Here is a 13586-nt window from a genome sequence, read left to right as displayed (position 1 = left end):
TTTTTTTAATTTTATATTTATAATTCTAATAGATAAAAAAATATTTTATTTTTTAAATTTTATTTTTAATTTATTAAATTATCTTTAATTTTATTATTTTTTAATTATTAATTTATACTTTTATTATATATTCTTATTGTATCACACACAATTATTCTCTCTTACTATTATTTTTTATATCACACACTATTATTGTCTTGTTCTCCTTCTCATTTTCTTTGTCTCTTCCCACATTCTCTTCACCCGATCGTAATTAATGATCATCAAGTACTATTATCGCAACTTTTAATATTGTCTATCACTTTGATCTATAATCATTTAGTGTGTTAACTTTTATCAGTCGTTAAAGTGTTGTTAAAAGAATTTATTTTTGTGTCTTTTGAATATCTAGATGTATAAAAATAATAGTTTTTTCTTGATGTGTATTTTAAATTGTCTTATTATTCTATTAAAAAAGATGTACGACATAAAATATTCAAAATTTTTGCTCAAATTATTAAAATTTGATGTTAATAATTTATAAAAATAATATCAAAATATATTATTTTTAACTAATTTAATAAAAATAGTACATTATTGTAAATTTTTAACTAATAATTTGCATTTATCTTGAAAGTTAAAAGTTAAAAGTAAATGATATTAGTATTTTTAACAAAATTAAAATAAAAAAATAGAAGGCTCTTGATATGTTCTTTTGTACCAGAATATTACAGTTTATTATATTATTATTTTATCTTTATACCACATAACAAAAAATAAAATTTTATATCTTCTTGTTTTTATTTATTTTATTTTATTTTTATTACAATTTATTATATTATTATATCATCTTTGTACCACATAACAAAAAGTAAAATTTTATATCTTTTTGTTAATAATTTTACTGTGTTTTGGCTATCTAGATTAGGCTGTATAATATCGTAAAAGTTGAAACGTTAAAAAATATATAATAGAAAATTTAGATGTTTATTGTGTTATCAGGTTATTATAAAAAATTAATTAATAAATATTTTTATCCTACCACATGTTCAATGTTATATGTTATCTAATATTCAGTAAAAAAAAATAATATTAACTAACATAAAATTGATTAAAAATTCAAAAAAGAATTAACAAAATATCCATGAGAATTTTTTTACTTTACCATATAGGTACATATTTTTTTTGCGTCTTTTATATGCCAATCAAATAATTAGTACCATATGTCAAATGAATAATATTAAATTAATAATTTTTTTTTTGCAATATAAGTTATTTATTTTAATTTAATTATGAACGAATTTGCATGTACTTGAATATCAGTACTCTACATCATTAATTGTTTAGGAAATAAACATATTAATATTTTAACAAATTATTGGTAGGTGTAATTTTTTTTTTTGCCTCTTTTCAATGTTAATCAAATAAGAATTTAATTTTGATATTCTATTAGTGTAAAATAGTTTGACATGAATCTAATTACACAACGCTATCAAAATTAAACTCATCAAATAATCAGGGTTATATACCAAACAATATTATGGAATACAAAATCATTAAATTTTTTGTTATATAATTTATTTAATTTAATTTAAAAATAAATATTTATGTACTCAAATTTTAATCACAATACTTTACATAATCAATAATTTTAAAAATAAAAAAATAATATCATTCAATACAAAAAAAATTTAAAAATTGAGATTTAACTAAAATAAAGGTAATAATTTGTAATTGTAGTGAATGGAGGCAATACAATCACGATGTTAAAAGAAGGAGAATGATGGAAATAGTAAAAATATAGAAAAGTGCATCTTGTGGTGAGAGTAAAAGAACTACGAATCCAATAATGAGATAAAAAAAATTAATAACAGAAGAATGAGATCAAACTCTTGGTATAAAGTACTCACATATAGAATATATCCAAAATAAAATGATAAGATCTATAAAAAAATATTGATCACTGCTAATTATTCTTTTCCTCTTTTTATATTTGGCATCAAAAATCAACATTTGGCATTATCGTTGTTTAGTTCATAAAACCATAAAAATTCATCCAAATAATTGTTATATATAGAGAAGAACATTCAATGAAGAGAATTAAAAAAAATTGAAAAGGATAAATTATTGAAATAAAAAATTGAAGAAGAGGTTACGCGTTTTTATGGTTATTAGTGAAAACACAGAATGAAAAGAATATGTGGTGTTGTTAACGATGGAAATTTTTTTATTTAATACTTATTTTCAGTTGCTAAGTACATCAATTTAGATATTTAGTAGATATTTGCAGTTGCGATAATTATGATCCATCTTTTTATTATGAACTTTTTTGAATACTTATATGATAGTTATAAGGTAGTAGAGCTTTATCAATTATAGAAATAAAATTATATCGTGTTACTAATTTTCAGTGAATAATTCTATGGAAGTGGCGATCACTTTTTAATAAATAATTTAAATTTGTTTATGCTATTTATAGTCTTAAATTAATTTATTAAGTAGTTCAACTCTCCTATTATGAACGACATTTATTAAATCGGTAATGTTAGGAAGAAAAACAAAAACGATCTTATTTAGTATTTATTACAATTAATAAATATTAAATAAGACAATTTTTTATAATATTTTATTAATTTTTTTATTATTAAACATTTCCGTTATTAAATATAAGCTCAAATTAAAGCACCCAATAATAGTTAGATGTAATTTTCATTTTAGGTTTTAAAATTAGTGGACAAATCAATTTGATTAAAAAATATTCATTAAGATCTCAACTTTAAAATAATGTGAGCCATATTAATATTTAAGTGAATTTTAGGTGAATTTTTATTCACGATTTTTATATAATAATAATAATTAAATAACATCATGACATTATAATGGCTAATTGACATAGTCGATATAATTTTCAAAATTGAATCTTGTGATTTAATTAGTGTCAACTGAAAAATAATTAATGAACGCTCTTTCTATATATTGTTTCAAAAACCATGTGAATAGACAGAATGGGAATAAAAATTACAAGGATAATAATGAATAGGATTCCACTGTCCAGTAATTGATAGTACTCTACTACTCTACAACTTTCGTATAGGTAATATTCAAAAAATTCATAATAAAAAAAATAATAAGATTTGACACAATTTTTGATAATATTTTATTAATTTTTTTTGTACTAAATATTTTCATTATTAATATAAGCTCAAGTCAAAGCACCCAATAATACTTAAATGTAATTTTTATTTTAGGTTTTAAAATTAGTGAATAAGTCAATTTAATTAAAAAACGATTCATTAATAAGATCTCAACTTTAAAATAATGTGACCCATATTAATTAATATTTAAGTGAATTTTAGGTGAATTTTTATTCACGATTTTTATATAATAATAATTAAATAATATCATGACATTATAATGACTAATTAACATAATCAATAAAATTTTTAAAATTGAATGTTGTGATTTAATTGATGTCAACTAAAAAATAACTAATAAAGTCCGTCTATATATATTGTTCCAAAAATCATGTGAATAGACACAATGGTAGTGTTTGTTTTGAGGTATTAAGACAGAGATTGAGAGACTGAAACTCAATATTATGTTTGTTGGTTGAGAGACTGGTACTAAAATTTGTGTCTCTGTCTCTAAAATTTTAGTATTTTAGTACCTCCAAAAAGCAGGGACACAGGAGACTAAAATTTTTAGAAATAGAGACTGAAACTTTTATAACATTTTATACTTAAAATATCCTCATTTCAATTAATTAATTCCAATTTTACCTTTTGTATAAATTAAATTAGAGTTTTATTTTTGTTTCAATTTTTGTCACTCACTTTGCACCAAACAGAATAATGAGATTTATTTCAATCTCTATCTCTTAATCTCTATCTCTCAATCTCAGTCTTTCCATTTCTGTCTCTCCACTAAACGCTACCAATGTAACAAGGATAATAATGTATAGGATTCCACTTTCCTATATTTGATGGTACTCTACTACTCTACAAGACTACAACTATAATGTAGGTAGTAGTAAAAAAGTTCATAATAAAAAAAAATTAATAAGATTTGACAGGAAGTTCTACTTCTTTTGAAACACAAAGAGGTGAATTCTATGGTGCCTTTTATTATTGTGCCTAAATTGCCTAACTTGCTTTTATAAGTAAAAAATAAAATGTATAAAATAAAAATAAAATATTTAAAATTTATTAAATGTTATTTCTTTGCTTTTTTAGTAAGTTAGGCAACATGACTTAGGCACCATAGCATTCACCACACAAAGAATTTCATATGGTGTCATACTAGTATATCCTATGTTGCATTATTAATTAATTAATTCAATTATGGTGTATTTTATTTTTATAAATCATGTATGAAATAAAGCATAAGAAAGACGTACGGATTGTACCCCCTCTGCATATTTAAAGAACTGCTCAAGCTCTATGGATATATTATTACCCAAGCTCAACTACTCAAGCATTATTGTAACCTCTCTTTCTGTAACTTCTCTTTCTTTTTAAATATTAGAATATGAAACTCTCTTGCTCTTTGTGATCTCCTTCCGTTTTAAATAACACAATTTTTTATAATTTTTTATTATTTTTTTCGTACTAAACATTTTCAATATTAAATATAAATTCAAGTCAAAGCACCCAATAATAGTTAAATGTCATTTTTATTTTAGGTTTTAAAATTAGTGGATAAGTCAATTTAATTAAAAAATAATTTATTAATAAAATTTCTACTTTAAAATAATGTGACCCATATTAATTAATATTTAAGTGAATTTTAGGTGAATTTTTATTCACGATTTTTATATAATAATAATTAAATAACATCATGACATTATAATGACTAATTAATATAATCAATATAATTTTTAAAATTGAATGTTGTGATTTAATTGATGTGAACTAAAAAATAACTAATAAAGGCTGTCTATATATATTGTTCCAAAAACCATGTGAATAGACACAATGTGACAAGGATAATAATGTATAGGATTACACTTTCCTATATTTGATGGTACTCTACTACTCTACAACTATCATGTAGGTAGTAGTAAAAAAGTTCATAATAAAAAAAAATTAATAAGATTTGACAGGAAGTTCTACTTCTTTTGAAACACAAAGAATCTCATATGGTGTCATACTAATATATCATATGTTGCATTATTAATTAATTAATTCAATTATGGCGTATTTTATTTTTATAAATCATGTATGAAATAAAGCATAAGAAAGAGGTACGGATTGTACCCCCTCTTCATATTTAAAGAACTACTCAAGCTCAACTGCGCAAGCTCTAGGGATATATCATTACCCAAGCTCAACTACTCAAGCATTATTGTAACCTCTCTTTCTGTAACTTCTATTTCTTTTACAATTAGAATATGAAACTCTCTTGCTCTTTGTCATCTCCTTCCGTTTTAAATAAGACAATTTTTGATAATATTTTATTAATTTTTTTTGTACTAAACATTTCCATTATTAAATATAAGCTCAAGTCAAAGTATCCAATAATAATTAAATGTAATTTTTATTTTAGGTTTTAAAATTAGTGGATAAGTCAATTTAATTAAAAAATAATTCATTAATAAGATCCATACTTTAAAATAATGTGATCCATATTAATTAATATTTAAGTGAATTTTAGGTGAATTTTTATTCACAATTTTTATATAATAATAATTAAATAATATCATGACATTATAATGAATAATTAATATAACCAATATAATTTTTAAAATTGAATGTTGTGATTTAATTGATGTCAACTAAAAAATAACTAATAATGACTGTCTATATATATTGTTCCAAAAACCATGTGAATAGACACAATGTGACAAGGATAATAATGTATAGGATTTCACTTTCCTATATTTGATGGTACTCTACTACTCTACAACTATCATGTAGGTAGTAGTAAAAAAGTTCATAATAAAAAAAATTAATAATATTTGACAGTAAGTTCTACTTCTTTTGAAACACAAAGAATTTCATATGGTGTCATACTAATATATCCTATGTTGCATTATTAATTAATTAATTTAATTATGGTGTATTTTATTTTTATAAATCATGTATGAAATCAAGCATAAGAAAGAGGTACGGGTTGTACGCCCTCTGCATATTTAAAGAACTGCTCAAGCTCAACTGCTCAAGCTCTAGGGATATATCATTATCCAAGCTCAACTACTCAAGCATTATTGTAACCTCTCTTTCTGTAACTTCTCTTTCTTTTATAATTAGGATATGAAACTCTCTTGCTCTTTGTCATCTCTTTCCGTTTTAAATAAGACAATTTTTTATAATATTTTATTAATTTTTTTTGTACTAAACATTTCCATTATTAAATATAAGCTCAAGTCAAAGCACCCAATAATAATTAAATGTAATTTTTATTTTAGTACAAAATTTAGAAGAAAAAGATATAATGATAAAAAATATAATTGTAAAAAATTAATTAAAAAACAATGAAAAAAAAAAGTAGTTATCTCTTTTAGTAATGTTTAATTAAGTATTTCAAAATATAATATATTAGCCTATATATCACTTACTTAAATACAACTATATCTCTTCTGTCCTTATCTGAATATCCGTGCTTATAAACAAAAGCACTTTTATTTAAAAGATAAAGTGTTTGCCGTCTTAATTAATTTCTTACTATGTTTCCAGTTGAGAGTAAAATAAATCAGCCTTTTTCACTTGTGAATAGTACAAGAAAGCATAATCAACCCATTGAACACTATTTACTAAACAAGTGACGAAATGCATTTATTAGAGACCATTAAAGTAGGTTGAAAGTTAGCTGTATCCTTGAATATTCATAACGCATTCAATGAAAGGTCATTCCATTTGCTTTGCGAGGAAATTGCTATACATGTACTTTAACAATGTCTTTTTTTTTCTCTGTGTAATATGTAGTCAGAAACAGGGTCCCTTGACCCATGTGATGTTCATAATTTCATTGTCCTGATATTATTCCTTACCCAAATAAACAAAGCATGTATATATTGAATTTATTGTTATAAGATAGTCTACTTATTCTACACCATCAGCACCATCAACACGACCCACACGAGGAACTTCAGGTGCACCTCTTTTCGGAGGTTTCAGATCCACCAACAATAATGGTGGGAATCTTAGTAAAAAATCACTCTTTTTATGACTAACTTTTCTTGTAACTGTTTCCTCACTTAACTAATTTTGTAAGTAGACAATCACAATAAAATAAAATAACAATAGATTGGTATTCAAATAAAAAAAATACCTTCTTGATGAGTCCTAACACCTTGACCTTCCATCCTTTCACTTTCTTTTTCAAAATTTCAAAATCTTTCCATCAAACAAATTTCATTCGTTATATGCTATTGAGATATATACTATTTGAGAATTATCAAACAAATTAAAATATACCTAAAGTTTATAATAATTACTTGAATAAATGCTAAATAGCTGAAGGAACTGAATATTATTGCCAATAAGGTAAAAAGAAAGCTAAAATATACATAAATCTAAACCATAATATCTATATCCTTAACGCTACCAACTACTAACATAACTGAAAAGAAAAAAGGCTTAATTATAAGCTATTCTTAAATCTGAATCTGTTAACACCCTTCTTGCAAATGTTACCTGAATCAATATTTTAATTTTTTTTGTTAAGATATGCTTAAATATAAATTTTAGCTTACTTTTAAAACAACTAAAATAATTATTTGATCAACCTTATCATCTAAATACAACAACAATTATAACATTAAAAAGGATAAGGATCATCTTATAAACAAAATTTATATAGTTAAATCCATTTTAAAATCCTTTTTTGTTGTTCTTTCTCACTGTTGCTCTCATAATAGCAAATTAAAGGTCTTGCCGAGGAAAAATTGATAAAAAAAAAAAAAAGCGTACATATAATAAGAAATAAAGTATGTACTATTTCATCACTCCTTCCCCTTTCTCTATAAGTCTATATAAAGGCTAAGACTTCACACTTCCCTATAATTCTTTACCCTTCTTTCTCCAATCATTCACACTTCTCCATATATCTTCTCCATTCATTTACACTTCTCCGTATATCTCAAGTTCTTTATCTCTCTCTCAAAACAATTATTAAAGAGAGCAAGAAGAGTAATTATAATGAAGTGTTCTTACTCAAAGTCTCTTGTTATTTGCCATTTCCTTCTGTTCCTCTTGCCAAAAAGATATAAGCCACATCTCTAACTATCTCTCAACTCCTTTTATAACTAACTTTTCTTGTAACTGTTTCCTCGCTTAACTAATTTCAAATTTGTATGATTAGGTAGGAGCAGAGTTGGTTCGCACCTTTATGCTGATGTTCGCCAGAACAGCGGTGGCAATAATTAACGAGAAGACCAATGGATTGGAAAGTCTGATGGGCTGCGCTGTCATCACCGGCTTGCAGTGGCGGTGATCATCCTCTCCACCGGACACATATCCGGTGCTCATCTCAACCCTGCTGTCACCATTTCCTTTGCTGCTTTGAAGCACTTCCCATGAAAGAATGTAAGAACTCGTGATATATAATATTGAAAGCAGTGACAACAAACATGAGATTAAAGCTGATGAATGATGATGAATTCTAAAGCAAAAGCTTGGCCATATCCTCCACCCCCCAATGAATGGATGATACACTCCCTTCAGTGCAAATGCGGCACACACTGATGCCAATATCTGTGCCTGCATGCATGCCATATATATTTTAGTGAACATTCACATGCATTCCATATATAGATAGATCACTGAGTTCTTACCTTCTTCCAAGGGAAGTGCTTTAAGGCAGCAAATGATACGGTGACAGCGGGGTTCAGATGAGCACCGGATATGTGTCCGGTGGACAGGATGATCACCGTCACCGCAAGACGACAGCGCAGCCCATCAGACTTTCCAATCCATTGGTCTTCTCGTTTGTTATTGCCGCCGTTGTTCCGGCGAACATCAGCATAAATGTGCCAACGAAGTCTGCTCCTACCTAATCATACAAATTTGAAATTAGTTGAGGAAACAGTTACAAGAAAAGTTAGTTATGAAAGGAGTGATTTTTTACTAAGACCCCACCATTATTGTTGATGGATCTGAAACCTCCGAAGAGAGGTGCACCTGGAGTCCCTCGTGTGGCTCGTGTTGATGGCGCTGATGGGATTTCCTCATTATTATAATTCTCCATTATTATTACTCCTCTCAATCTCTTTAATAATTGTTTTGTTCTGTTCTTTAGCTGATTATTCAAGTAGTTCTTGTTCTGTTCTTTGGTGTGAATAGAGCCTTCTCTCTGAATTGATAAAAAACAGTCTGATTGCAATTTATGAGTTATGCATGAATGTAGGCCTCATATACTAAATAGGAAGTTACCCTTTCAAGAGAAATTTTTGAATATTCTAATAAAATAATTAGAGTGTGCTTGATATATGGGATAATCTCCTTGAATTATAGTAATACTGGATTAAATTACATGAATTTAGTGTTATTGTATTATTATATTTAGTGATACTCAGAAAGATTTATACTTTTCTGGGGTCAAGAGTGGTTCAAACTTCAAAGCATTTACGATAATAAATCAACAAAAGCAACATATGTGCAAAATGCCTGCATTCAACGGAGACATTGCAGCTTGTTATTCTACTGGTTGAAAATGAAATCCCTGAAATGGGAAAGCCATAACAAGCTAATGACAATGGCAAGTAGCATGAGCAAATGGAGAGTTGGAGAAAAAGAAACAGTGCGTTCCTGCTTCCATTCTGCACTCTTGTGCTTTTTCTTCTTTGTGTAGAACCACCCCATTTTTTTCTTTTTTGTCACTCACTCATAAGCACACCAGTGCATGTAATCTGAGGTTTATTATATAAGAGGTGATTGGACTTTTAGTTTGCTTCTGATGGTTGGATTTGGCATATATTCTTTGAGTGTAACTTCTGTTGTGTCCTACCAACAGGGTTTTGCTTTGTACAATGGTTGCATCTTCCAAGAGTAGTTTCTTGATTGAGAAGGATGAGAACAATCACACACTTGGAGGTCAAAAAAGGGACTCTTCAGTTACCTTCAAGATTGAGGCTTTATACTCCCAAGAAATTTTGAATAGTGAATTAGAAAGGGTAACACAAAAGCACAACCACCAATACTTAGGCCTATCTTGATCTAGCTTATTATATATATATAAATGATCATTTAAACATCATCCAAAATTAGGCTTATTATATATGCATAATTTCTTGTATAACTAAGAGCTCACAACCCTTGCAAGATGCCTGAACAAGTGTGTCTTTGGCTTTATGACCCACCATTCTTTTGCTTGTTCAGTTGGTCCTTTTTATGACCATAGGCCACCATTTTACAATTATATAAATTATTCCCTTAAACGTTTTGAAATAGATGGAGTCTCCTTCTCTTGCTATTGGGATTAACCAGTGGTAAATTTCCTCATACAACAACAATAAAATAGAAACACAGCAACAAGACCTGCCAATCTCTTTTCTCCAACAAGAGAAACTTTAAGATTCATTGAATTGGGTAATATATGTTCTCTTGGTACATCAATTAGGTAGTATTTACATTTACATTACACCCTGCTGAGAACAAAAACCAACTCAGGGTTGTTCCAGCAGGTGAACAATGAAAAATTCCAAAGGGATTATAGGGAGGCATAAATAAGTCCGTTCTCATTCGTTAGCCTTTCTGCTACCATCGACACTACTTGATGAGCTGTCCTGAACACTATGTGACGATGAACACCTACCTAATGAACTCCCTTCTGACCTCAATGGCTTGCTGCATTTCCTTTTTCCTGACGATAAATCCTGCAAAACCCGAAATTCAAGCACAAAACACCACTTGAATACAGTACTTGTTCAATAACAGCCATTAGTTAATAGTTACCATATTGAGAAAACAACGCTAACCTGATCTGCAGAAGATCCAGGAGTCTTCAACTCAAGGTTTGTGGTGACATCATTTGAAGCCTCACTTTTTTCTGCTTTGCTCTCCCTATCCCTGGGTGGTTTGTTTCTGGTGTCATGTTTACTTGACAAATGGGACCGAGTACCTGGATGAGACGGTGGAGATACATACTGGGCAGATTGTTGTTCAACAAGGGTATTTGGTGCTAAATAAGGAACAAATGTTGAACAGGGGTTAGGGATGACAGACGGATTTTGATTAGCAAAGAATGGGTATGGTTGCAAGGGAATTGAACCCGGAGGGACAGCCATTGGCATTGGGTATGGGTATGATGGTGGAGCCATCATAACTGAATGATCCATTGCAGTCCAAGGAAACATGTTCCTCAGTCGCTGCTGATACTGATTATTCAAGTTTTCAATATCTGTTTTAAGAGAAGCCTTCTCTTCCCTGAGATCGTTTTTCTCTTGAGCCAACTGAAAATTGAATATGATAAAATTATTCCTTTATTGTTTTCAGGTAATGAATGCATCAAATCTAGAAGAGGAAATATTACTTCACGAGATTCTTCATTTAGTGCAGCATATTCATCTTTGAGTTTACCAACTTGAGAAGTAAGATCCTTCAGCAATTGAATTGTATCACCAAGAATGGTTGCTTTGTCATTTTTAGGCCTATCAGGGTCTGAAATTTAGATAGTGATTTTAAGAGAAGTGCCGTCTCATCTGTTCTTAGCATCAAATGACTAGCATATGAATAAATTATAAAGAAACCACGTGCAACAAATTCTGATCCATTCATCAGCATATAATTTCTGTGATGTCAAGTTGAAAATAATAAATTCCAACTTATTTCTTTACAAAGTATTACTAACATTATACAAATTTGAAAACACAAGCAAAATTCATTGTTCCTAAAACATACAACAGGTACACTAAAGTTCTTCATGGGAAAACCAGTACCGAGAGAAAAGTAAAACAAAACAACTAAATTTCTAATTCATATACAGAAAGCAGGGTTCAAAGAAGGAAAGTATTTTATAGAAAAAAATACGTGGAGAATTCTGAACAAGTGAATAATTGCGAGTGCTTTCAACAAAATCCAAACTAATGTGAGGCTTTCGCTATTAGTAGATTATTTAATGAAGGAGTCCCTATGTAAATCATTAGAAAGTCAGGAAGAATAGCAACAAATTAACAGAATATGCCAAGAAGCCATGGAAGTTTTGGTAGTCTACTCAATTTTTCTTATTTTCAGAAGTAAGATGGTGGAGGTACCTACCCAAAATGCTGCCGAGTTCTACAAATTGTTCATTGAGTCGATCCCTCCTTATTTTTTCTCGGTCAGCCTTTTGAGACTTTCTTGCAGCTGTACCATCCATTGGTTCAAATTAGATGCTGCAGATACATAAGATTGAAAAATGAAGTAAATTAACCAAAGGTTACATTATTTGGTTCTACTTTGGAGGAGACAAACCATAATAATCAAATTACAGTTCAAGCATCAATTTTAGCCACATCTGAACACATTCTAGATAACAAAATTTAGTTTCACAGAATTATAACCTAAACTCAAAGTAACTCGGTCATGTGGCGCTTATCAGTTTATTCAGTTATAATCAGCTGTATTTACAACCCTCTCAAGATTTTTTTTTTCTCCCATTTAAAACCGTTTGCAGTGTTCTGGTCTATGATTTTTAAGCAATAGACACAGGAACATCTCAATGAAATCTATTACTGGTGAGGGCCACAAAAAATCAACAATTTCTAGTAACAAGATAATCTACTAAAGCTATCAAGCAGGAAAAGGTCAAGATCTAATTTTTCTGACTCCTGAGTTAAAAACTTATTTGATTTCAATCTCGAATACCATGTCATCAATTCAAAAACCCTTTACAACAAAGCACATTCATGCAGTTACTTGCAAAGCTTCAATATGTCTAACAATGTAAAATCAAGTAGCTAATCACAATACAAATTTAGGATTAAATAGATCATCAATTTTACTCCATTGACCAATGGGTCACACACAAAACCTAACTTACATGGAATTTAAGCGACTCTAGGGCTTCAACTCTAGTATTTTTAAAGCACAAAGCTCAAATTTTCAAACCCAGAACCAATTTGCCGAACTAACAATGAGCTAGGATCAAGCAAAAATGAAAATTAACATAGGAACAGCACCAAAACCCATTTCAATTAATCCATAAAGATTGGAACTTGAAACAGTAAGACAATAATTTTGCATGCAGAATTGGGTATTGGATGGAATCAAAACTATTCAAGTGTTTAGAAAATTTTCGTGATCAAATGGTAAAAAAGAATGTCTTGTTGATGAAGGAACAACAAATATAGAAGCAGCATGAATAAGAAAAGGTGTTGCTGAGAGAATTTACCTGGATTACAGGGAAGAGGGTGCTACGGTGTGTTGGGATTCTTATCTACAATTTTTTGCCCAAAATGAAATCGTCGTATTCTGGTCTTTTGTTGGTCCGAGTTGTGAGTTGTGACCTTCAAAGAAAGAGAGAGAGAGAGAAGAGTGAAACGGTAGGTCGTTTTGTGAGTGGATAGGAACAAACGACGGTTTTGTGACGTCGTATATAGAAAAAAGAACCATTAATAATTTCAATTAGGTGTTTATTAATAGGATGTATTCAGATAAAAATAAAAATTTAATTTTAATGTATTTTCCGTA

General features: G+C 28.7%; 1 protein-coding gene and 1 pseudogene across 2 annotated transcripts; both read right to left on the bottom strand.

Annotated features, from left to right (window-relative positions):
- Nucleotides 1-10497, bottom strand: part of LOC110269358 — a 20676-nt pseudogene extending 10179 nt beyond the window's left edge.
- Nucleotides 10451-13437, bottom strand: LOC107629601 (transcription factor bHLH121). 2 transcript variants are annotated; one of them, XM_021118109.1, is made up of 5 exons: nucleotides 13288-13437; nucleotides 12170-12289; nucleotides 11449-11566; nucleotides 10895-11368; nucleotides 10451-10792 (listed from the first exon to the last, which is right to left on the bottom strand). In XM_021118109.1, exons 2-5 carry the CDS (start codon nucleotides 12271-12273, stop codon nucleotides 10655-10657), a joined length of 834 nt encoding a protein of 277 aa, XP_020973768.1. In that variant the 5' UTR covers nucleotides 12274-12289; nucleotides 13288-13437; the 3' UTR covers nucleotides 10451-10654. The 2 variants fall into 2 exon arrangements, with proteins under 2 accessions (XP_020973768.1, XP_016187906.1); XM_016332420.2 differs by having other exon boundaries at nucleotides 11449-11576; nucleotides 12174-12289.

This window comes from Arachis ipaensis, chromosome B03 (assembly GCF_000816755.2).
Source record: "Arachis ipaensis cultivar K30076 chromosome B03, Araip1.1, whole genome shotgun sequence".
Lineage (NCBI taxonomy): Eukaryota > Viridiplantae > Streptophyta > Magnoliopsida > Fabales > Fabaceae > Arachis > Arachis ipaensis.
Note: the sequence above shows the minus strand (reverse complement) of the source record. Positions and strands in the feature narration are given on the sequence as shown.

What these genes read in the sequence shown, in the direction of transcription:
- LOC107629601 (XM_016332420.2), bottom strand. Translation starts at nt 12,273, where the DNA reads ATGGATGGTACAGCTGCAAGAAAGTCTCAAAAGGCTGACCGAGAAAAA. An exon ending in TAAATGAAGAATCTCGTGAA is followed by an intron (nt 11,369 to 11,448) that starts GTAATATTTCCT and finishes TTCAATTTTCAG; the next exon opens with TTGGCTCAAGAGAAAAACGA. An exon ending in CTGGATCTTCTGCAGATCAG is followed by an intron (nt 10,793 to 10,894) that starts GTTAGCGTTGTT and finishes CGGGTTTTGCAG; the next exon opens with GATTTATCGTCAGGAAAAAG.